The sequence below is a fragment of the Saccopteryx bilineata genome, chromosome 5 (assembly GCF_036850765.1).
Source record: "Saccopteryx bilineata isolate mSacBil1 chromosome 5, mSacBil1_pri_phased_curated, whole genome shotgun sequence".
Taxonomy (NCBI): Eukaryota; Metazoa; Chordata; class Mammalia; order Chiroptera; family Emballonuridae; genus Saccopteryx; species Saccopteryx bilineata.
The window spans coordinates 206,280,044-206,305,003 of record NC_089494.1 but is presented as its reverse complement, the minus strand read 5'-3'; the positions used below and the strand labels follow the sequence as shown (position 1 = coordinate 206,305,003).

Genomic DNA, 24,960 nt, shown 5'->3' with positions numbered 1-24,960 from the left:
CTAAATTTTTGGCTGTCTTTCACAAGGCAGGGAGCACGTCCTTTTTGTGCATATTGCATAATGCTTGGCAGATAGCAGACACTCAATTATTTGCTCATTTATAGGCAGAAACAGAGCAATAACAGTGATTCACTTCACTCATGGATCCTGAGTAGAATTGAGTCATGAAGTGAGATTGATGTTAATGACCCACAGAAAACTGCAGCATAAAAGTGTGAAACTACAGCCTTTGAACGTAACTGTAGCATCGTATATAGTATTAATATTGCACTTCTCTAACTTGTCTATAGGACTTTTATCTCACACCTCCAAAAAGCATCGCACTGATTTCTGGGAGAAGAGGGACAAGACTACTTGCAATTTTTGCCCCAGCCTCCTTGTCAGGAAGCATCACTGCTGTTCTGCAAGGGCCTTCTGTGAAGATGCTGCTTTTTCGCTCTGAGCTTTCAAATCTTGGGTTTTACTACTATATGCAGAGCAGTTCAAAAAATGGCCTTCTCCTCGGTTCTCTGTCAGACTTCTTGTATTTTTTTTTTTTTTTTTCTGAAGCTGGAAACAGGGAGAGACAGTTAGACTCCTGCATGCGCCCGACCGGGATCCACCCGGCACGCCCACCAGGGGGCGATGCTCTGCCCCTCTGGGGCATCGCTCTGCCGAGACCAGAGCCACTCTAGCGCTTGGGGCAGAGGCCAAGGAGCCATCCCCAGTGCCCGGGCCATCCTTGCTCCAATGGAGCCTTGGCTGCCGGAGGGGAGGAGAGAGGCAGAGAGGAAGGAGGGGGGAGGGTGGAGAAGCAAATGGGCGCTTCTCCTATGTGCCCTGGCCGGGAATCGAACCCGAGTCCCCCGCACAACAGGCCGATGCTCTACCACTGAGCCAACCGGCCAGGGCTCTGTCAGACTTCTTAAGACAATGGCTCCTGGCCTCCAAAAAGGGCATGCTTCTATCCAGAGATGCTATCACACGGAGATCCCTCAACTTGACATTCCAACTCCCTCTCAGTGGTCTCAAATAGTCTTTCAACTTGTGTAGGAATAGAGAATTAACTACCTTTACTGACCTTGTCATACTCAAAAAAATTGGGGTATACATTTTGTGGATAGAGCAAAATTCCTTTGTGTATCACTGAGGCAGATGGGAGGTAGTGTATCAGGAAATATAGTGACATTTTTTCCTGGTGTGTGTTAAGGGCTAAAGCTGATAAGCAAAAGAACTAAAAACATGTGTCCATCATGAAACTGGTAGTTAACAATAAACATGTTTAGGTATTAGATCATAGAGTCTAGAGATATAGACATAGGCTTTAACGAAATGTTTCAAATTGTTTTGATTGTCATAGAACTTATAGTCAAAGATTAAGAAAACATGCTAGTCATGTCCTAAAGTCTTGCCAATAAAATAAGTTCCAGGAAAAATGTTTAAAAGTATACTTTGCTTGAGATAATAGAAAAATGTAGCTAGTGAAGCACAAAATAGTGATAGTTTAAACAATAACAATGATCACAAGATGTTCAGTTTCTGCCTTTTGCTTTAAAATAAACCATATGATTTCACTTATGTGTGAAATCTACAAAACAAAACAAATACACAAACAGAACAGATATAAACTCATAGATACAAAGAGCAAACTGATGGTTGCCAGGTGGACGGGGGGGGGGCTGGGCGGCTGGGTAAAAAAGGTGAAGAGTTTTAAATACAAATTGGCAGTTACAAATAGTCATAGGAATGTAAAGCATAGGGAACATAGCCAATAATATTGTAATAACTGTGTTGAGGGTACTAGACTCTTTGCGGGATCACGTTGTAAAGTATATAAATGTCTCGCCACTGTTCTGTATACCTGAATCTAATATAATACTGAATGTCAACTGTAATTGAAATATTTTTAAAAAATTAAAAATCTAAACATTATCTTTAAATGTTTAAATAAAGTTTGAATATCATATATGTGTGTGTGTGTATATATATATGTGTGTGTGTATATATATATATATATATATATGATGTCACTGACATACAATCATAAAATGTCTTGCAGAATCTTGATTCCTCAGCCTGGTTAGATCACCCAACTACAGTGCTGATGACACCAGACAAGATCCTGTCAGGAACTAAATTAATCAGACCAAGAAAAACCTTCAAAGCTTGCATAAGAACTAACCAACCAGCTTTACCAATGATCCCTAGCCCCTAAGTAACCAAATATGCATTTAAACTATCTTAAACAATAAAAAAAAAATTGTCTCAAATAATAAGGCCATGTCCACTATTTTGACAAGGAATTCTTCTATCTGTTGCACTTGTTAGTTCTGGATATGCCACTTTGAATTGCCGTAGCCATTTTACGCATGGGAGAGATCTAGCCTAAGGACAATGTCCAAATTCAGGAGAAAACTGTTTCCTGTGTTATTGCTATTTTAAGAGTTAAAATATAAATGACTTCCCCAGACCCCAAACTTAGAAAAGTGGAATTGTGCTAGGTTTAAAATAATGAGATTTCTCCCTAAGTGTCTTGAAATAGCCTATCTGAAATACAGAGCTGTGTGGAAGATTTTTTTTTTTTTTTTTTGTATTTTTCTGAAGCTGGAAACGGGGAGAGACAGTCAGACAGACTCCTGCGTGCGCCCGACCAGGGGCGACGCTCTGCCCACCAGGGGGCGTCGCTCTGCCGCGACCAGAGCCACTCTAGCGCCTGGGGCAGAGGCCAAGGAGCCATCCCCAGCGCGCGGGCCATCTCTGCTCCAATGGAGCCCTGGCTGCGAGTGGAAGAGAGAGACAGAGAGGAAGGAGAGGGGGAGGGGTGGAGAAGCAGATGGGCGCTTCTCCTATGTGCCCTGGCCAGGAATCCCTCACGCCAGGCCTACGCTCTACCGCTGAGCCAACGGGCCAGGTCCTGTGGAAGGATTTGAATATTCAAATTCAATAAAGATCTATGCAAAAGATGGAAGTGCAGGAATGGATAGTGGGTGGGCAACCTGTAAGACCACATCTGCTACGTGGTCACATTCTATGTGTGGAGCACAAACAGCACCAACGCCAACCACCTTCCCATAGAAGGCACCCAAAGAACCCTCCCTTCTCCCCCAACACCCCAATCAATATGAGGAAAAGACTCGGAGAGCTAAAAGAGCTTTGGGAGATTTCCAGGTATAGAAAAGAAGCTCTTCCCTCTGTCTTCTGAACTTTGGCAAGCCATTAAAGTAATCGAGTGCTTGATATAGTTGAAACTTGGAGAAAGAGGAAACAGAGAGACAGGATACTGAGAGAGGAGGTACCTGTGAGGCAGCCTGGTTTTTACCACTGGTCATGGCAACAACACTTTAATCTTCTGTGAGTCTGGGGAACATAGTAAGAGATAACCAGACTTAGTTGCCTCACTACTACTCCACTTCCAAAGGGCTGTCATGAGGCAAAGTGATCCCAGAAACAAGTGACTTTAGAGTGTGCCCCTGTAGTAGGGGCTGAGGAGTTGTTGAAGGAGTTGGTCCAGAGTCAGCTCCTCTCTGTCAGGGTGCTATGCAGTCAGGAGGCTCCTCAGGTCCTCCCTGAGAGGCGCAGCCCTGCCACACAGCTGACGTGCATAATGACAACAGACAGCAGTGATGAGTAATGAGCAGGTCATGGGCCGTCACCTTGCCATGAAAGGTAAACATTCAATTCCCACCCCATACCTCTTCCTTCTGAGTAGCACAAACCTGGAAGACAAAAGGGGAGGTATAGGACACCCAGAGTATACTTTTCTCACTCACTCCAAGCCATTTTGGTCAAAATTTTCACCAGAGTATACTTTTCTCACCCACTCCAAGGCACTTTGGTCAAAATTTTCATCTGCATTGGCTGGGAGAGAGAAGAGCTTTGAATAATGGAAATACTGAATTTTTTTTTCCATTAAACAGAAATAAGATTATTCAAATAACAAAAAAGTATAAAACAATATTATGAAACCCGGAGAATATGCCTTACAGAGCAGGAAAGGGAGCGTCAATATAGTTAGTAGAGTTGGGGTTAGGGGGGAAATTTTCTTCACTATACAACAACAAATTGAGGCTCCATAGTAAATATATTTTATTCAGGAGGAAGGTGGGGTGTTTTGCCCAGCTCTAAGCTTCAAAAATATCTACATTCAACATACAGTCCAGCTACAACATGCTAGTATTCAGGATAAATAGAAATAAAGCCATAAAAGTAGAGCTAGAGGGGAAAACATTTAAAATAGCCAGATACCACAAATGAGGAAGAAGGTATTCATCTGGAATACACAGTTGGAGCCTTTGCAGAAAATGTTCAATCTGTGATTTTCAGAGCCCTAGTGGAGGGCACAGTGATTACATAGGGTGTTCAAAATGAAAAGTGGAATGGAGAACAAGATAGTAAGACAAAAGATAAAATTGAAGAGGACAGGATCCACATAAGGATATATCCACATAAGAAAAGTGAGAAGTATTTTTTTAATGTTTATTTTATTGATTTTAGAGAGAGGAAGGGAGAGAGAGACAGAAACATCACTCCGTTCCTGTTTGTGCCCGGACCGAGGATTGAACTGGCAACCTCTGCATTTTAGGACAATGTTTTAACCAACTGAGCTTTCTGGCCAGGATGAGTTTTTGAAGTATAGCAATACCATGATCAGCTTTATGTTTTGTAAACATGACTGTCTGCGGTGTGGAAAATGGGTTGGAGGAAGGATAGGAAGAAAGCAGTTAATGGACTATTGTAGTAGTTTCAACGGAAGACGATGATGGAAGGCTCAGGTACAAGACGGTGGTTCAGGAAGACTCTGCCCTCAACTCCTTCCCTGGGCACACCAAATTTACAACTACATACGGAACAATTCCTTCTCAAAATTCAATAAACTGCTCTCCACAACGCATCAAGACAGTAAGAGATGCAGAGACACATTCTTGAAAAAGAAAAAATACCAACCCCTGGTGAGACAACATACAATAGGGAAGGATCTCATCAGAAGAGTGCTTCTTCCAGAGGAGTGGGGGCTGGTACCCCACATGAGGCAGCACAACCCCAGGGATCTGTGCCAGGAAGATGAACCCCTAAAATGTCTTAGAAAACCAACAGGCAGAGGCGGATTAAGGTCGGTTGAGGCCCCGGGAGCAGAAGAAAATATTGGGCTCCTTAAACAAAAAGAAAGAGGCCTGACCTGTGGTGGCGCAATGGATAAAGCGTCGACTTGGAATGCTGAGGTTGCCGGTTCAAAACCCTGGGCCTGCCTGATCAAGGCACATATGGGAGTTGATGCTTCCTGCTCCTCCCTCCCTTCTCTCTCTCTCTTCCTCTCTAAAATGAATAAGTAAAAAATTTTTAAAAAGAGACAGGAAAAATTAAAATATATGTTAACCATATTTTTAAATAAATAAAAAATATCATGTACTATTAATGTTAAAATTGCACATATGAAACCAAACTGGGTGTCATTAGAAAAAAGTGTAAAGTTGGGGTTTTGTGGGGCCCTTCAGAAGTTGGGGCCCAGGGTGCACGCCAGGTGCACCCACCATTAAATCTGCCTCTTCCAACAGGGCTTCTGTCCATTGGTCCCAAGTGCTATAGCACAGTAAGATTCTCTTCTTAAAGAGCTCATGTGCAGTCACATTCACACTAACACTCAATAAAAGACAGCAGTTTGAAAAGTGCCTAGACTATATGTGAAAGAGATTCATTTGTTAGATGCTCTCTTGAGATGAGGGCATGGGTAGACACCGATATTACACTCTATACCTAATCTAGTAGCACAGGTGGATGAGCCCTAATGCAGCACTTCTCCACCACGTTACTAGGCAGGCAAGGGTAAGCAGTTGTGGCACTATCCCACTGCCTTGTTGAAGCTGAAGAGCATGGGCACTTGTGGCACTTCCCTGATACCTGGTTAAGGCAGGCTAGCATGAATGGTTGTGGAATTCTCCAGTTCCTTAGCCAAAGTCTGCAAGTGTTGACATTTGCAACACTCCTCCACCCCCTGGCTGCTGGTGAGTGTAAGCAGCCATAGCATTCTTCCACTCCCAACCTAAATCCAATGTGTAAACACAGACAAGAGACTCTCCTGCTGTATTGCTAAAGCCTGCAGTCATGGCAGTCAAGAAATTTTCCAGTTGCCTTTCTGAGTAGAGTGCCTTGCCCACTACATTGTCCAGTTTCCATGAACCAGCGGGCAGATGTGACCCACACAGGGGATGCTCCTTGGTCATCTTGCCCTGGTGGCCAAGGAAGCTGACACTCTTGGGCTCCATAGGACCGTAAGAATCAGTTCTTGGAAGGTCACCCCCAAGGCACTACACAGCAGACTGAAACACAACTCAAATCTTTCTATGAAAAAAGCCTAGTTATTTAGCCTGTAGCTTTAATCTGAGGAGAGGCTTCATATTTCATGCATATTTATAAACTGAGGAGGCACTCCCAGGGAAGTTAAGCAGGAAGATACCATCTTTGCACACTCAGAAAGGAGCTTATACACTCATTTGGAGCCTCAATTTTGCAACTGTCACCCAGGGAACACCTTCATATCTCCTGGTCTAGAGGACAGAAGGTATTAAAATTGCAGCCTTACAGAACTGTATGTATTTGCATACTGTAAAGCCACTGCCTCAGGCTGTGGCTTGCAATCAGCCTGAAATTGTTAAATGAGATTTCTTACCTTAGAACACTGACAAGTCTTGGCATACCCTCAGCATTGGGAGCCTAAATGAATGAATTAAGATACTTAGACAATCACAAAATTTCAAGAGTCAACCAAGAGCAAAGGCAAGTTTAAACAAGAAGTATTATTACCTACACAAGACAACTCCTTTAAGACTTGAGAGAGGTGACTGGTTTTCGTAATATATAGAAACAAACACAAAAAGTCAAGCAAAATGAGAAAATAGATAACCATGTTCCAAATGAAACAACAAGACAAAACCCCAGAAAGAAAAACCCTTAATGATGCAAAGATAAGTAATCCAGTTGATAAATAATTCAAAGTAATAGTCATAAAGATGACCGCCAAACTTGGGAGAATAAATAAACATAGTGAAAACTTCAACAAAGAGATAGAAAATAAAGTACAAAATGGAAATAACAAGGTTGAAGAATATAACAACTGAAAAATATACTAGAGGGGTTCAAGAGCAGACTGGATGAAGTAGAGGAATAAATTGGCAAACTGGAAGATTAAAGCAATAAAACTCCTAGACAGAGCAGAAAAAAAATTTAATGAAGATAATTTAAGGGACCTTTGGGACAACATCAAGTGGAATAACATTTGCATTATAGGGATCCTAGCAGGAGGAGAGAAAAGAACAGAAAACTTATTTGAAAAAAATAATGGCTGAAAATTTCCCTGACCTGGGAAAGGAAACAGACATCCAGGTCCAGGAATCCCTCAGGATTTCAAATGAGATGAATTCAAACAGAGCCACACCAAGATACATTACAATTAAAATGCCAAAGTTAAAGATAAATAGAAAAAATTTGAAAGTAGCAAGAGAAAAACAAATTGTTGCATACAAGGGAAACCCCATAAAGCTATCAGAAGATTTCTCAGCAGAAATTTTGCAGGTCAGAAGGAAATGGCATGAAATATTCAAAGTATTGCAGGAAGGAGGGCACTTCCAATCAAGAATACTCTACCTGGCAAGGTTATCATTCAGATTTGAAAGAGAAAAGGTTTTCCAGACAAGCAAAGGTTAAAGAAATTAATCACTACTGAAACATCCTTGCAAGGAATATTAAAGGGACTTTTCTTTTTTTAGCTGGAAATAAAAGCACACTAAAACAGCTTTGCAAGGACTACTAAAGGGACTTCTTTTAGCTGGAAATAAAGGGCACTGGAAAAAGTAAATATATAGTAAAGCTAGTGGATCAATCATTTATAAAGCTATTAGGAAGATTAAAAGTCAAAAGCAGTAACATTATCTAAAAGTACAATAATTAGTTAAGGGATACATAAAAAAAAGATGTAAAAAATTATCTCTAAAATATGAAATGTGGAAGGGGGGAGTAAAAATGTAAAGTTTTGAAATACATTAAAATTTAAGTTGCTATCAACTTAAAATAGACTATTATAAACATAGGATGATGTAAGCGAACCACATGGTAACCACAATGCAAAGCTTACAGTAAATACACGGAAAAAACGAGAAAGGAATCTAAACATAAACTAAAGAAAATCATCAAATCACAAGGGAAGAAAGGAGAATGAAGGAACAGAGAGAAACTATGCTAACTGAATAAAGCAGTCACAGAAAGACAAAGAGTACATGATTTCACTTCTGTGTGGAATCTAAAAAACAAAACAAAGCAAAGCCCAGACTCAGAGACATAGAGAAGAGATTGGTGGTTGCCAGAGGAGATGGGGTTTGGGAGGGGTATTGAAAGGGGTAAAGGAGATTAAGAAGCACAAACTTTCATTTATAAAAAAATAAGTCATGGTATGTAACATACAGCATAAGAATATACTCAATAACATTGTATTAACTTTATAAGATGACACATGGCAACCAGACTTACTGTGGTGACCATTTACATGCCTTCCAGTGTGAAATCACTGTGCTGTACACCTGAAACTATTACAATATTGTATGTCAGTTATCCTTCAATAAAGAGTCAGTGTGGCTTGGAATGCGGTGTGGCAATGAAAGTGGAGAAAAGGAGACAAATACAAACAGCAGTTCTTGGAGACCAAATAAATATGAAGATTAAAGGTGAAAATGGAATTAAAGATGATTTACTGGTTTCTGAGCAATTTGGTGAATGATACCTTACTAAGACTGGAAATACTTGAAGAAGAGCAGATTTTTGGAGGAACTAAGTTCAGTTTTAAATTTCATTGGTTGGAAGGACCTAAGAGGTCTCCATGAAGGAACGAACAGTAGGCTGTCGGAGAGATACCAGTATGAGTGGACTTACTTCTAACTTTGAAGCAGGGAAGAGACATAATTGCTTAGGGAGAGTGCACAGTTAAAAGGGAAGCTTAACGTCAGGATAGAGAAAGAGAAACCACTGATCAAGGACGAGACCAAGAGGATTACCTGGGGCACCTGATCTAAGAATCAGCAGACATTAAAAGAACAGAGTGATGTACCCCAAACTGTCAAAATTAAATAGTGCTGCTCTTTCTAGAAAACAAAACCATTGATTTTTCTTTGTAATATTCTGGAATCCATACATGGCTTTAACACAAATACATGCTAAGTGGAAAAAACAGATGATGAAATAATTGTACATGATGGAATTCAAACAGGAGAAACAAGGTGACTCTTTTGTTAACTCTCACTGTGTTGTGCTTTAAAAGGCTAGAAAACTTTTTTTTTTTTTTGTACAGAGACAGAGAGAGGGATAGATAGGGACAGACAAACAGGAAAGGAGAGAGATGAGAAGCATCAATCATCAGTTTTTCGTTGCGACACCTTAGTTGTTCACTGATTGCTTTCTCATATGTGCCTTGACCGTGGGGCTATAGCAGACCGAGTAACCCCTTGCTCGAGCCAGCGAGCTTGGGTCCAAGCTGGTGAGCTTTGCTCAAACCAGATGAGCCTGCACTCAAGCTGGCGACCTCGGGGTTTCTAACCTGGGTCCTCCGCATCCCAGTCCGACGCTCTATCCACTGCACCACCACCTGGTCAGGCAAAACGCTAGAAATCTTGACCGGCACTTTGACATCGGTATGTGGTGGCCTGAATGTTCTCAGAGAACTTTCTAATCACGAAGCTTCACATTTAGCTGCTGCTGAGGACTGACATGGTTGCATGCCAGAAACAGACACAATCTGATTCTGCAACCGCAAGGCCAGAGAGTTGGAGTTGGACCAGGATTTGTTGGATTATTTCAGAGTTTTAGGGGTTTTTCTCCCCTCCTTGATGAACATTTCAGCTTAATAAAAAAACCCTCAAATCTCATAATATTTTTTTAAGAAGCAATAAAACAAATCAGATGAATGATTTGAATGTTGAAAGAACATGCAACAGAGCTCCCTGGTCAGCACTGCGGGACCTGTACCTGAGGACAGGACTCGCCTTTCCTGCAAGCTGTTCCTGTGAGTAATACTGCCACCTAGCAGTCTCCTGGCAAGCCACCACCCTAATAACGCAGAAAAAAATGCTATAAAGATAGCCACATTGTAGGTTTTACTGGGATTCACTGTATTTGTGTTGAACTTGAATAAAACTTGAAATGTAAATTTAACTCCTTTTGAAAAACACCTTTGCCGCAGGTACAGGTCTTAAAACCACTGTCTAGCAAACAACAGGCTATTGTAACCAACTCAGCGGAGGCGAAAATGATGGAAAAAGGTAAAATGTCCCCTTTGTACAACGACAGTCAGTCCCTTTGTAACTGACACAAACCCACACAGGTATCTCCTTAGGAAAAGCAGATGAAAATTTTTGTTGAAAGTTAGTCAAAATAGAGTGTGGGTGGTCAGTTTCAGAGGAACAGATTTTTGACCAAAGGACCTTTAAACGCAAGAAATCATATACAGTATGTTCGATGGAAACCTAAGTGACATTTTAATTTATGTCAGGAGCTTCAATCACAAAATAAGCCAAAACCGCTTCTTAAGAAAGATAAATACTGTAAGTTCTCGAGATCTGCTGTACACCACTGAACCTACCATCAACACTGTACCTACTATATATTACACATAAAAATTTAAGAGGGTAGATCTCATGTCGTGTTCTTACCACAATAAAATAAAATAACTATAATAAGAAAACAATAATAAATTATAATAAAAATAACACATTCTTGTGTTTTTACAAAAGTAAAAACATCTAACATTTATTGAGTGTTTTCTATTTGCCCAAACACAGAGCAGAACACTCCTATGTTCCCTGCACAAGTCTCTGAGATGCTATTATTATTTAAAACCCTACTGACCCAGCAGGAACTGAGCCGTAGGGACATAAGGCAGCTAAGTGTCCTAGCGGAGATAAAACCCCAGAGTTTGACTTCAGAACCAGAGCTCTTTTCGGCCAGGTGACAGTGCTTTCACATTGTGCTGAAAGGCGTGTGAAAGCAAATAGCAGACGGCAGTCGTTCCGCAGGTTGCAGCACTGTTCACAGTGGCCAAGACATGGAAACAACCAAAAAGCCTTTCAATAGAAGACTGGATAAAGAAGATGTGGCACATATACACTATGGAATACTACTCAGCCATAAGAAATGATGACATCGGATCATTTACAGCAAAATGGTGGGAACTTGATAACATTATACGGAGTGAAATAAGTAAATCAGAAAAAAACAAGAACTACATGATTCCATACATTGGTGGAACATAAAAACGAGACTAAGAGACATGGACAAGAGTGTGGTGGTTACCAGGGGTGGGGGGAGGGAGGACATGGGAGGGAGGGAGGGAGGGAGTTAGGGGAGGGGGAGGGGCACAGAGAACTAGATAGAGGGTGGTGGAGGACAATCTGACTTTGGGCGAGGGGTATGCAACATAATTTAATGACAAAATAACATAGACATGTTTTCTTTGAATATATGTACCCTGATTTATTAATGTCATCCCATTACCATTAATAAAAATTTATTTAAAAAAAAAAACAGAAGAAATTTCTGTTTTCTAGTTGAGTTGCTTTGTAAATGGAATGAAAAAGATGTTCTCAGTTTGGTCAGTGGCATGTGGTTTGTCTCTTATTTTATTACAAATTTCCTAAAATTATATGAATTTTATCCCTTTAGTCATTTTAAACTCTACCATAGGCCCTCTGATCAATGTCCCTTGGAGAGCTAGATTCCTAGATACTGTGAGTGGTTATGCCACCTCTCTATTTTAGGGATATTTTACTTTTTGATATCTTGGGAGAGAATCTCCTCGTTGTTGTTACTGCTCTGCATTTAGCTGCCAGCGAGCACATTTGTCCCGGCCGCTCTCACTAAGGAACTTGTGCAGCATACTCAGGTGGCGATCGTGCAAATATTTCTCTGAAGACAGTTTGCATATACACGTGTCTCATGCTATACTAGACCAGTGCTTCTCAGGCTTTAAAGTGCATTTGAATTACCTATGAATCCAGTTAAAATTCAGGACATGAGATACTGCATTTTAAGAAGATCCTGGGGAAGCTGATCGTGCTTGTCCACCAATCACAATCGAAGTGCTTAAGGTCTTCAAACAACTCAGTTTTTCTTGGGTCTAGAGAGAACATCTGGTTTGTTTCCAGAATCAGGGAAAAGGTCCTCTCTATAATTTTTTAATTTTCTCTAAGTCTTTATATATCTGATCATAAAAATCAGGTTTGATATAAATCAAGTTATATGTTTTTATGTTTACAAACAAAAGTATCTCGTGTATAAAAGCTTTTTTTAAAAAAAAAATAGAATGCTTCCATTTGGCCCTTAAATAAATTGGTTCAAAATACCATTTTTGTCTTTTAAATTTTTTTGTGTGTGTGACAGAGACAGAGAGAGACAGAGAGAACGACAGATAGGGACAGATAGACAGGAAGGGAGAAAGATGAGAAGCATTAATTCTTTGTTGCGGCACCTTAGTTGTTCATTGATTGCTTTCTCATATGTGCCTTGTCCGGGAGGTGTGGGGGGACTACTGCAGAGCGAGTGACCCCTTGCTCGAGCCAACGACCTTGGGTCCAAGCTGGTGAGCTTTACTCAAACCAGATGAGCTCGCGCTCAAGCTGGCGACCTCGGGGTTTCGAACCTAGGTCCTCCATATCCCAGTCCGACTTTCAATCCACTGTGCCATCACCTGGTCAGGCTGTCTTTTAAATTTTTGAAATTTATACCCCTGATGTAAATGAGATTATGGAGTCATACTTGAAACTTCTGGAATCATCTAACAAAAAGCTGTGCAATCTCCAACCCTGAGGAGCCAGATATAATATTCTTTGTTCAGTATAAGGTCAATCCAGAAATCTGGGCATTAAAAGGATGAAAGTAAAATTTTAGAACTGCTCTGGAATTAGCTCCTTGACATAGCAGTCTTATTTCCACCAGAGTGAACTGTGGAATTTACTAGATTTTTCAGGTACTTTGTCTTTATGCTTTTCCTGGCATTGCCAGCATCACTCATTTGAGCTCTAACAAGGATCTATATAGTACGCATAATAGAGGCAAAAGTGAAACTCCTACACTTGGGTCCCAAGATCAAATTGCAAGAGAGTAAAATGAAAAAGACATTGTCAAAAATTGACCATTTTCAAGAGAAACAAAAATTTTGTTGCCTGTCAATTTAATATGTGACCAGAATACTGTTACTCAGTGTCCAGGATAATAAAAGGTAATGGCTTCCTTTACTTTGTACTGGCAAAGCCACGTTTGCGACAGTGTGGTATTCGCATATGTGTGCATGCCAGAGTAGGTGTATGTGACTGTGGCTATGAGTCAGCGTAGTATAGGAAGGCAGAACAAAGGGCAGTCATGATTTAGGAGAAACAATGAAAAAAAAATCAACAGGTTTCAAAAAGGTAAACCAAACAGTAATTTATCTGTTTAAAGCTAAAGGGTGGAAAAAAGATGGTGAGAAAGGTTCAAATTGTGTTATAAGTTAAAAGACATAGGTCCCTGGCTGGATAGTTCGGTTGGTTGGAGCATTGTCCCAAAGTGCAGAGGTTGCTGGTTCGATTCCCAGTCAGGGCATATACAGGAACAGATTGATGTTCTTGTTTCTCTCTCTCTCTCTCTCTCTTTTCTCTCTCTCTCGCTGAAATCAATAAATATAATTTTTTTAAAAGCATAGGAATATTCACCTTTGAAGTATGTACAAGTGTGTTTTAGAGTGGAAGTTAGTAAGACTTGATGATGGGTGGATAGATGGATGGACAGATAGACATCTATTGAATTCATTCTATGTGCTAGACACTCTACTGAGAACTATACACGTACTAAATGATGTTATTCTCCACACAATCTTTTGAAATTAGCATTATGAAAACTGGTAAATATGAGGCATAATAAATTAAGTGACCTGTCCAAAGTCATTGACTGGGTGACCTCACAGTTTGTACTCTTAACCTCTAATTTATAACCCTCTGTGATAACCACAGAGGTTCGCTGCTCAGATCTCCCTTAAAGAAATAACTTGCTGGCCAGCTGTGAGAAGTGTCGTTAGCTGACAGCCTCCAGCTGTTAACACCCTCCGAGTCTGCTTTGCAGTTCTACCAGAGACCATGATGTTTCTGAGAGGCTCCATCCAGCCAGTGGCTGACCACGGCAGGGGTGGTAGGGCCGGGACATCTCTGCCCATTGTGGGGCTCCTCTAATACGTAGTCTTTTCTCAGGCACTCCGCATTGAATTCTCATAGACTTTATCAGATCAGCATTGCAATCTGAGCCTCTCTGTGCCTCCTCCTGCCTCTTCCTCCTTTTTATCTATTACAGAAGATATTCTGAAAAACAAAACAACAACTTCTATTACTCCATCATCCATTCTCAGCTTCTGCTTCCTGTGGGACCCAACTGACATACCATGTCTTCAAATATTTAGAGTGCTATCATATGAAAGAGCTTTTGTAATTGTTTTCATATGGTGGTAAATGGTTAATTAGAACAAAGTGGCTGAACTATTAGGGAAGCAGCTTCCATATGTGTGTATATACATATGGAAGCAGCTTCCATATGTATATATATATACACACATATGGAAGCTGCTATATATATATAGATATGTTTTTATATATATATGTTTTCTAATAATTAGACCTGCCCAAACAATAGAATAGTTTCCTGAAGACTGATGAGCTTCCTGAGAACTATTTGTTGTAAGTAGGTTGTATGACATTACCACAACCACTACGTGACAACTGGAACACCTAGGGTGCCGAACATCCACAATGCTATTTTGTTTTCTTTTTCTTTTCTTTTGTTTTAAGTGAGAGAAGGGGAGACAGTGAGACAGACTCCCATATACACCCTGACCAGGATCTACCCAGCAACCCCTGTCTGGGGCTGATGTCCAATCGAGTTATTTTTAGTGCCAGAGGCTGTGGCTAGGACCAACTGAGCCATCCTCGGTGCCAAGGGCTGACACTCAAATGAATTGAGCCACTGGCTGCAGGAGAAAAAGAGGGAGAGAAGGAGGAGAGGGATGGGGAGAGAAGCAGATGGTCACTTCTCCTGTGTGCCCTGACTAGGGATTAAACCTGGGACATCTGCATGCCGGGCTGATACTCTATCCGCTGAGCTATCTGGCCAGGGCCCACAGGGCTAATTGAGTAGCAAAACCCAAATTGTTGAGAAAGCCACATCAGGAAAACCAAACCTCTAATTTTTCAGTGGTTCAATGGGTCTGGTTTCAAACATGCACACTTGCATACTCCCAGGACAGCCCAGGGCTACTCTATCTAGGACACAGTAGCCATTGTCCACATACTTTTCTTTTCTTTTCTTTTTAATCAAAGAGCTCCTGGCAATGAGTTAAGGTGGTGGGTTGATTGCTCCCATGGATTATTTGGATGAAAACCAAATTGCATGTATGCTTTGCTAAACAAACTGTAGCATGGGTTCAGTATCTGATGAAATTCCAATAACACTTTCTTCTAACAACTGTTTCTTTTTTTTTTTTTTTTTTTGTATTTTTCTGAAGCTGGAAACGGGGAGAGACAGTCAGACAGACTCCTGCATGCGCCCGACTGGGATCCACCAGGCACGCCCACCAGGGGGCGATGCTCTGCCCACCAGGGGGCGATGCTCTGCCCCTCCGGGGCGTCGCTCTGCCACGACCAGAGCCACTCTAGCGCCTGGGGCAGAGGCCAAGGAGCCATCTCCAGCGCCTGGGCCATCTTTGCTCCAATGGAGCCTCTGCTGCGGGAGGGGAAGAGAGAGACAGAGAGGAAGGAGAGGGGGAGGGGTGGAGAAGCAGATGGGTGCTTCTCCTGTGTGCCCTGGCCGGGAATCGAACCTGGGACTTCTACACGCCAGGCCGACGCTCTACCACTGAGCCAAACGGCCAGGGCTAACAACTGGTTCTTAAGCTCAATAAATGTATCCCAGAGCCAAAAAGATTTATCCCTCAAAGTCATTGTCTCCATCCCTTCATCAAGACACCAGCACATCAATGGAGGGACACATACTTGCCCCATTCCAGTATTTTCATGATCGTTAGATTACATAAGTACTCATTTATTTCAGATAGCAAAGTAAGTGGTGGGAAAGCCTGGTAGAAAAACAGGAACCTAGCCAGCATAGGGATCTGTATGTAAGGAGACATCCATTAGATCTGCAAATATTTACAGGCCACCTAGCAAAGGTAAGACTCTCTTGCAGGTGCTGGGGTCACAAAGATGTAGCTGACAGCGTCCCTAATCTCATGGAGCGTTTATTTAGATGTTGGGGAGAAATCCTGCTAATCTTTCACTGAGAGAAGCACTCACAGTCACAATCACTGAGGGTGATCGTGGAGAGAGTGCCACGGAGCCTCCAAACTGATGTCTTTTCCTTCTCTCTCCACCCCCAAATTCCTGCAGCATCCTTGCCACTTGCAGTCTACATTTTCAAGAAACAGTTTATTATACAAACAGTGCTTTGATGCAAATTCATAAAATTTGCAAGAGAAGTTAAAAAAAATAAAGCAGTCTCAGCAATATTTGGGGGCTTTTAAAACTGATGATGCAGCTGACCTACTGGAGACAAAGACAGTGGGAGGGCCCTTCCTGGTATAAATAAATAGGAGCCCCGTCTGAGAGCCCACAGTTCAGACTCAGAGCTGAAGTCTGGACTCCGCCTTCCGGCAGAATGAAGCTCATCCCCGGATGCCTGCTCCTCCTGCTGCTGGTCAGCAGCCTCTCTCCAGTCCATGGTGAGAACTTTCACTAACGCTGTCATTCTCTTTTGAACAGAGATGGTCTTCAGCCATTTCAATTTTTTTTTCAGTTAGAAAAATGAGGGAAAATATGTTATTTAAGGAGGAAAAAACTGCTCCTGGATTTCTAAAAGTAAGGTGCTTAAGAATTCAACTCTTGAGTCTGAAAGCATTTATATTGTTACAATTGATAAGCACAGAAAGAGGGATACTAGACATCCAATGTCCACGGGACTTCTACTTGGTTTGTCTATTCCTGGCCTTTTTCAGATTCAGCTCTGCTATGACTAGTTCTTTTCATGTATCTCTTCCTTCCTCTGCTTCTCAGTGCTATCCCTTCTGACTAAACCCTTCATAGGTTTGAAATTGTTGACTCAACAGGTTGGTCCCCTGCAGGGAATGTCTGATGCAGTTCTGTATGGTTAGCACTGGCACGAACCATTACAAGTACAACAGGAGTACTTACGTAAGCTTTACGCAAAGAAATGGACTTCCAAGTCCAAACGGGAAGGCAATCTTGGTGTAAATAGATAAATATCTAGTTGAAGTGGTAAGTTTTTATTATACACTGAAGGAATCGAATTTATGTACAGAATAATACAATTGGCTCGGGTTTAGAGCACAAATTTTTGTTCTTAAAATGCAAAATATATTTTTTCAGTTATTATTTTGTAAAATCACATGTGATTTTCATTCTTGAAGATCCCCATTTCTTTCCCCCTCCATGAAGCTTTTCCATTGCTCCTGGCAAAGCCTTTGTTTCCATTGTGCAGTTTGGACCTTGGGTGAAATACAATGTTCCGGGCGTTTTAGTGTTTGTTCATTTGTTTCGCCCACTGAACTGTAGACACCTTGAGAGCGGTCTTTTATATTGGCAAGCGTGGTAGGCACTGGGATCAAAGGGGGAAGAATTCATTAAAACACATGAGATGGGTTACTTACAGTACTTGTCTAGCACTAATAACCTGTAGTTGGATAAAAATAGTCTTGAATTTTTATTATTGGCTTCTGTTTGGTAATGATTTGCAGCTGAGATGGGGAGCAATGTATTAGACAGAAACAAAAATTATCTTCCATGATATTTCCTCAAACAGAGATTGACGGGGGGAAGGGAGGGAGCGCTGGGGGCTGGGCATTGGGTGTGATAAGAGAGGGAACTGTTACAGCTTGTAATTGCTCCTGGGACTCTCTGGTGAGTTCTTGTCCTCGATTTTTATGTGTTAGTAGTGAAGATCAGTTGATTTTATACTGCATTAATTATAACTGAGTTGTAGGTCCCCGTTGGGGCGGTTCTCAAATTTTTTTTTTTATATGAACAATTACCTGAGTGCCAATATAATTTTATCACAAATTTAAACAGGTGTTCTGGTTTTAAAAGCTAATTTCATTTTTTAAGATTTTGGTAGAAAATGTTTGAAAATAAGTCAAGACAAGCAAAAATACACACACTAAAGGAATATGGGTGGAAGCATCAACTTGAAATGTTTTAATCTTCCAAAGCATTGTATGAAAGAGTTGCAGTTAAGTTCTAGTTATGAATTATATGCCAAAGAGGTGAAAATAACGGAGTCTGCGTTTACAGGTATTTTGGAGATCAGTAACACAAACTTACGGTGCAGGTGCACCAAAATGGTCTCACCCCGGTTCAGGCGCCAGATGATTCTTCGGATTAGAACCTTTCGGCCTTGGAGCGGTTGTTCAGACACAGAAATCGTGTAAGTTGCAAAAGAAAAAAACAAAACACTGTGATTTCTTTCTCCCAGTGAAAATCAGATTATATGTTGCCATATAAGGCATTAAAAATTTTTTTTTGTTCAATTACAGCTCACACTCAATGCTATATTAGTTTCAGTGTACTGCATAGCGGTTAGACATTTATGTCATTTACAAAGTGATCTCTTCCCCCATAAGTCTAGTACCCACCTGGCACCAAGAACAATGGTTACAATACTAGTGACCATATTCCCTATGCTGTACTTTACATCCCATGGATATTTTGTAGCTGCAATTTGTACTTCTTAATCTCTTCACCTTTTGCAACCAGCCTCCCAAATTCCCTTCCTCCTCACACCCATCAGTTTGTTCTCTGTACCTATGAGTTTGTTTCGGTTTTGTTTGTTCAGAGGTTTTGTGGTTTTTTGTTTTGTTTTGTTTTTTTTAGATTCCACATATAAGTGAAATCACATGGTATTTGTCTTTATCTGTCTGACTTATTTCACTGAGCATAATAGCCTCTAAATTCATCCAGGTTCTTGCAAGTGGTAGGCCACATAATATTCTTAAGAATCTCAAAGTGATTTACTTTGAAGGTTGCTAACAATTCTCAAACTAATAATGAGAATAAGTAATATTTGTTCAGTGCTTATTATGCAGTGGCCCTGAGTTAAGTGCTTGATATGCATTCACTCATTTTATTCCTTAGCCCTGTTAAAGTATGTCTGTCTACTTTATCATTCATTCCTTTACAGATGCAGACATTGAGGCTTAGGAAGGGTAACTAACTGCCCTAGGCACACTGTTCCAAAGGGACAGAGCCAGGACCTTACCCAAATATTCCCCATTTCCAAACCTCTTCTGGAATCCACCAAATTCAAATTGCCAGCAAAAGCAGATACTTTGTTTCCCACCAAGTCAAAGAACAAGACAAGAAGTATCCACAATATTCCTTTGTCTGAAGGTCTGCTTTGTGGAAACATCTTTTAGCTTCTGGTTCTATTCACTTTGAACACATAACTCTGAATAAAGAGATAGGCTAAGGGGACAGTAGTGGCTGTAAGAAGTTTAAGAGATTTTTTTTTTAACTAAAACGGTACGGCCCCTTGTTTCTGTGACTCTCTCTTTTTTGTATTCCCAGAGAAGTCACAGTACATCAAATTAAACTTTACCCATTGCATGTAAAGCCCCTGCTACAGTGTTTGGCACATTAGTAAACGTTAGCTGCAATTAATATAGCATCATTGTATTGAGACAATCAAGCTTTTTCCCACTCTTTCATGCTCGCCAGAAAGTAAGTTCTTATATAGATGGGGATGATATTCATTCCTCCATTTCTAATACTTTATCCCTTACCTGTATGGAGTTAGAGGCTCAACAAAGATTGGATTGTTGCATTGAATATTTTAAATGGAACCTGTAGACCTTTTTGCAAATCACTACATAAAACTTTGGCTTCTCCTTCTTGAACCTGTCTTTAATGAACCAATTACCCACAACACCCTGAAGAATTAGGCACAGCCTCTTTCTAGGGCTTTGCTGACTTGGCTTTCATTAGAAACTCTTCCTTTGGACTTCTTCAGGCTCTTGAAATGTCTATCAACAGTTCACTTTTCATTTGACCCATTTTTCTATCAATGCTTTGGCCCTCATACTAATTGTATTCAACTTGTAAAAAGGAAATACATAACATCAAAAATGTGTATGAAATATTTCCTTTAAAAGGCATTATATTTTCACTAAGGTCTTTGCCAATGAAAGTTCTAACTAGACCACAGTTTACTGTCCTCAGATTCAGTGCTGTGAAGTGTAGTCAGAACCTGTTTCTGAGCAGCTCCTCTGGTCATGTAGAAAATGGAGAGGCCTTTCTCTTTCTGACATTCCCTCTGCCACGAGCCAGGGCTCTCCCCTTACACTCAGGGAGACTAATGCACAGTACTTTTATTGGCCTTAACTTCAATTGTTCTGAAGTGACAAAAATTAAATTTGATATCTTCTCACCAAACTCTGCATTACTAAATTACAAGCAGATATGGAAGCAAAAGATGCAGATTATTATGAGAAACTCATACCGGTCAGGGCTCAAAATGTTGTGGGTCCAGGAGATCAAAAATCTGTTTTTCCATCATGAACTCAGAAACCAAATTGGAAGCCTCAGCCCAAGAACCCAACTCTTTTATAAATTCTGACCTCTTATGATTCATTTAACAAAAGTGGAGTTTCAGACCTAGATGGATAGGTCCTTGCTCTTTGTCATTTTATAGCTAAGATAAACGACACACCAAGAAATTGTATTTTGTTTGCTATCATCTGGGAAACTTCACTTCTTCCACTAAAGGTAAAACATGCAACATCATACCTGGCACTTGGTGACCATTCAGATTATGCCCATGTAAAGCTGTGGCCAAAAGTGTGGGTTCTGGAGTCAGATTACCATCATTTGAATCCTGCTCTATCATCTATTTACAGCGCAATCTTGGAAAAGGTATATAATAAACTCACTAAGCCTCAAATTTCTCATCTGAGGTGAGGAAATAATAGTTCCTCCAGCACAGGGCTTTCGTTAAATTCATTGAGATAATTCACGTTACCTGCTGAGCATAATGCCTGGCACGTGGGAAGTAATGCTTTTGTTATTGTTTAATTTCTTAGAGCAGTGAAAGCCTCACTTACTGGTGTTTCAACCAAAAAATGCAGGTGTCTCTCAGAGCAATCAACTCTGTAACCTCTCCCACATTCAATTTTATTGATTTTTTTTTTCAAATTAAAGGTCCTCAAGAAAGTGTGCTTTATAATTTATTTTGTTCTCCCAAGCTCAAAGGTCAAAAACATTTAAAAGATATTGTGATGTGGCTTTAGAAGTAAGCCAACCTTTGAGTCCTATTTGTTCTATCCTCAACTCATGTAAAAGTTGTCAACAAAACATTAACCTCTGACTTGTGAGATTCTCTCAGCTTCATAGTCGGTTCCATCACCTCACACATACGCATCTGCAAACGGTATTTTTTGTACTTCTCAAACCTCATGCTACAAATCACCTACGCCAGATCCCAAACTGCCTACCTCCAATTTTGCTTCATCTGGGAATAATTATTTTTATATTTAAGTATTTCCCTAAGTGCAGGATTGACTGAAAATGTAACACTGCTTTATTTTTATTTTTGTTTATTTTCTCTCAGAGTCTGGTTGCAGAATAAATCAATTGTATGCTTGAATCCTAAATCCAAACGCACACAAAATCTTCTGAGAGACATACTCAAGTAAGTCAGGCATACAAAGGGTTTTCAGATTCTAATTAGTACCGAAGGGTTTCCCTTTCCTGGGCAGTCAAAATGGATGCCGTTTTAAATTTATGAGCTGTTCCCAAGACAAATATCAAGTCTTCATTATTATTACGTATCAGATGGGGTTGGGGTGACTCATTCTAGCAGCTCAGTAAACTAAACTGAAAGCCATATCCACAATATTCCTTGGTATTTCAGGGGAAAGCCACAGTGTCTGGTCTTTCTCTAAAAATGACTCTCTTGTTTATGTTTTTGTTTCACAGAATAAAGTCTTGACTTTTTAGTGTCACCAGCTTCAGTTAAGACATGGAACGCCTGATGCGAATATCCCACTAAGGACACCTGCATTCCTCCTCATTCCTGCTCTCGGTTTAGTTTTATGTTCGACTGACTCTTTTTAGGGGGATAAAGGGGGAGAGGGAAGGGTGGGGGGAGAGAGAGAGAGAGAGAGAGCTTCCCTATACAAGCAAGCATGAAAATACACGTAAAAATCACCCTTCAGAGGCTGATAGGGCAAATTTGAACATTTTTCAAATAAAATTCTTTTTCAAATACATACTTGGCGTTTGCATTCTTATTCATCAGGGAGAGAAGTTTCATGTAAGTTTCTTTCTAAATTTTCCTAGAAAAATAAAGGAATAAGAAACATCAAATCTGAACATCTGGCTTGAATTAAGAAGGCAATGATGGAGTGCCTTTCAATCATTTTACACCCTAAGGAAAGCAGGCTTCTGTACGACACTGGAAAAGCTGCCTGAGAAACCCATCAAACTTGCGCCTGACAATAAACAAAAGGGCCCACACACTAGACGTCTTCCATTCAAAAGTTCGCTATTGAGAGGAATGGAGTCCTTTTCTTACTTTTAAAAAGGTTCCTTATAGCCTGACCAGGCGGTGGTGCAGTGGATAGAGCATCAAACTGGGATGTGGAGGACCCAGGTTTGAAACCCTGAGGTTGCCGGCTTGAGCCCAAAGGTTGCTGACTAGATTGAGCAAGGGGTCACTCGGTCTGCTGTAGCCCCCGGTCAAGGCACGTATGAGAAAGCAATCAATGAACAACTAAGGTGCTGCAATGAAGAATTGATGCTTCTCATCTCTCTCCCTTCCTGTCTGTCCTTATCTGTCCCTCTCTCTGTAAAATAAAAAAAGGTTTCCTTATAAGAATTATTGTCACATATAAAAACTCATAACATTCAAAGATCCCAAGAATTAAATTCATAAAATATTCAGGAAAGGCATTTAAAGAGTGATATTCCGGTGCATTCTTTTATATCTCTGCTTTGACAAATGTTTTCACTCACGTCTTTTTCACAGACTCGGTATTGGTCTCTGGTATCCAGCTCTATAATGCTGTGCATTAGTCTGATGCTATTTAATAAAATTGAGCAAACATTTTATTTAATTATGAGCAATTAACCTTTAAAGGAGCATTTCCTCAAATTTAGACATTCTATGAGTCATCATAACAAAAAGTAGAATGTTATCATGTTTATTTTTCTATGTACGCCTCTTACCTTTTACAGGTGATCTAAATCATATGGCAAAGTGATTAATTATATGGTGAATGAAGTTATTACTGATACTGACAACTGGGAAAATGCTTGACTCTCAGAGCCTTAATATACTTAATGTGATTTCCTCCAGGATTTTCTAGTCTTCTACTAAAATCCATTTTCATCGTGTCATAATACTGATTCTTAAAGTCTCCAATGTTTCATTTGAGAAAGGTCTGCATTCGGTTTGACAAACAGAAGTGGCTGATTCTTAAACTCCCCTCCCCTTCCTCCCCTGGGTCCAGCCCAGCTCTCCCCCCACCGTGCTGAGTTCTGCTGGGTTTGCGCCCCCCACCCCCCGCACAGCTTCGGGGTGGAGGGGTTCTCTCACAGCGCACCCCCCCCCGCTGCTTCGGGGTGGAGGGGTTCTCTCACAGCACCCCCCACTGCTTCGGGGTGGAGGGGTTCTCTCACAGCACCCCCCACGGCTTCGGGGTGGAGGGGTTCTCTCACAGCACCCCCCACACGGCTTCGGGGTGGAGGGGTTCTCTCACAGCGCCCCCCCCACTGCTTCGGGGTGGAGGGGTTCTCTCACAGCGCCCCCCACTGCTTCGGGGTGGAGGGGATCTCTCACAGCACACCCCCCCACTGCTTCGGGGTGGAGGGGTTCTCTCACAGCACCCCCCACGGCTTCGGGGTGGAGGGGTTCTCTCACAGCACCCCCCCACAGCTTCGGGGTGGAGGGGTTCTCTCACAGCACCCCCCCACGGCTTCGGGGTGGAGGGGTTCTCTCACAGCACCGCCCCACTGCTTCGGGGTGGAGTTCTCTCACAGCGCCCCCCCACAGCTTCGGGGTGGAGGGGTTCTCTCACAGCGCCCCCCCCACGGCTTCGGGGTGGAGTTCTCTCACAGCACACACAGGTTCCAAGCTGTATCTAGTTCCCTCTTTCATTTTTCTCTTCTTATTTAAATAATTTTCTGGGAGAGGAGTAAAAAGCATCTATAAATACAGGGTGGGGAAAAAGTAGATTTATAGCTGTTTGTATGGAAAAATATTACAATAATTAATAAATAATAATACAAGAATAAACTTTGTATTTTGCGTACTCCCAACTGTAAACCTACTTGTGCCCCACTGTGTACTACAATACATTTCCTGTCGTCTGCAATTCGTTTCTGCATTCTAGCAGTTTTCAGACCTCAATATTTAGGGATCAGGAATCTTTTCATTCTTTTGATTTTGGTCTTCTTTAAGAAATGTAGCTAGACAAATATTCAGGCACCTCAAATAAGAACTGTTACCAGTTCCTAAGAGGTACCATTATCACTGTGGTTTTACAAATGTAAATGCGGAGACACAGAGAGGTTAAGTAACTTGCTCAAGGCATTACAGCTACTCAACAGCAAGCCAAACTTTGAAGCCAGCCAGTCTGGCACCAGAATCTATGTTTCCAACCCCACACTATGCTGATTCTGTATGGGATAGCTGTCAGAAGCAGAAATGAAGACAAATAGACATTCACTTGCCCCAAATCACTTAACTAATAAAAGACAAAACCAAAATTCAAACCCAGGGCCACCTGACTCCTAAGCAGATACTGTTGTTAATCATGAGACTATGTTGCCTACCTTTTCCTTATTTTTAACTGTATTCCTCACCTCAGCTCCTTGGGCCACCCTCCTTTCCAGGGCCAATCGAAGCCGGGGGAAGGGTAGGAGC

General features: G+C 41.1%; 1 protein-coding gene and 1 non-coding gene across 2 annotated transcripts; one reads left to right on the top strand and one right to left on the bottom strand.

The window, feature by feature from the left end:
- Positions 1-815: 815 nt before the first annotated feature.
- On the bottom strand, positions 816-891 carry TRNAN-GUU (transfer RNA asparagine (anticodon GUU)). The gene has a single exon. It is a non-coding gene; the product is annotated as a tRNA-Asn (tRNA).
- Positions 892-16,653: 15,762 nt separating this feature from the next.
- On the top strand, positions 16,654-22,257 carry CXCL13 (C-X-C motif chemokine ligand 13). The gene is made up of 4 exons (XM_066233121.1): positions 16,654-16,747; positions 18,333-18,465; positions 21,643-21,723; positions 22,011-22,257. Exons 1-4 carry the CDS (start codon positions 16,684-16,686, stop codon positions 22,021-22,023), a joined length of 291 nt encoding a protein of 96 aa, XP_066089218.1. The 5' UTR covers positions 16,654-16,683; the 3' UTR covers positions 22,024-22,257.
- Positions 22,258-24,960: the final 2,703 nt, after the last annotated feature.

What these genes read in the sequence shown, in the direction of transcription:
- CXCL13 (XM_066233121.1), top strand. Translation starts at nt 16,684, where the DNA reads ATGAAGCTCATCCCCGGATGCCTGCTCCTCCTGCTGCTGGTCAGCAGC. An exon ending in CAGCCTCTCTCCAGTCCATG is followed by an intron (nt 16,748 to 18,332) that starts GTGAGAACTTTC and finishes CTGCGTTTACAG; the next exon opens with GTATTTTGGAGATCAGTAAC. An exon ending in TGTTCAGACACAGAAATCGT is followed by an intron (nt 18,466 to 21,642) that starts GTAAGTTGCAAA and finishes ATTTTCTCTCAG; the next exon opens with AGTCTGGTTGCAGAATAAAT.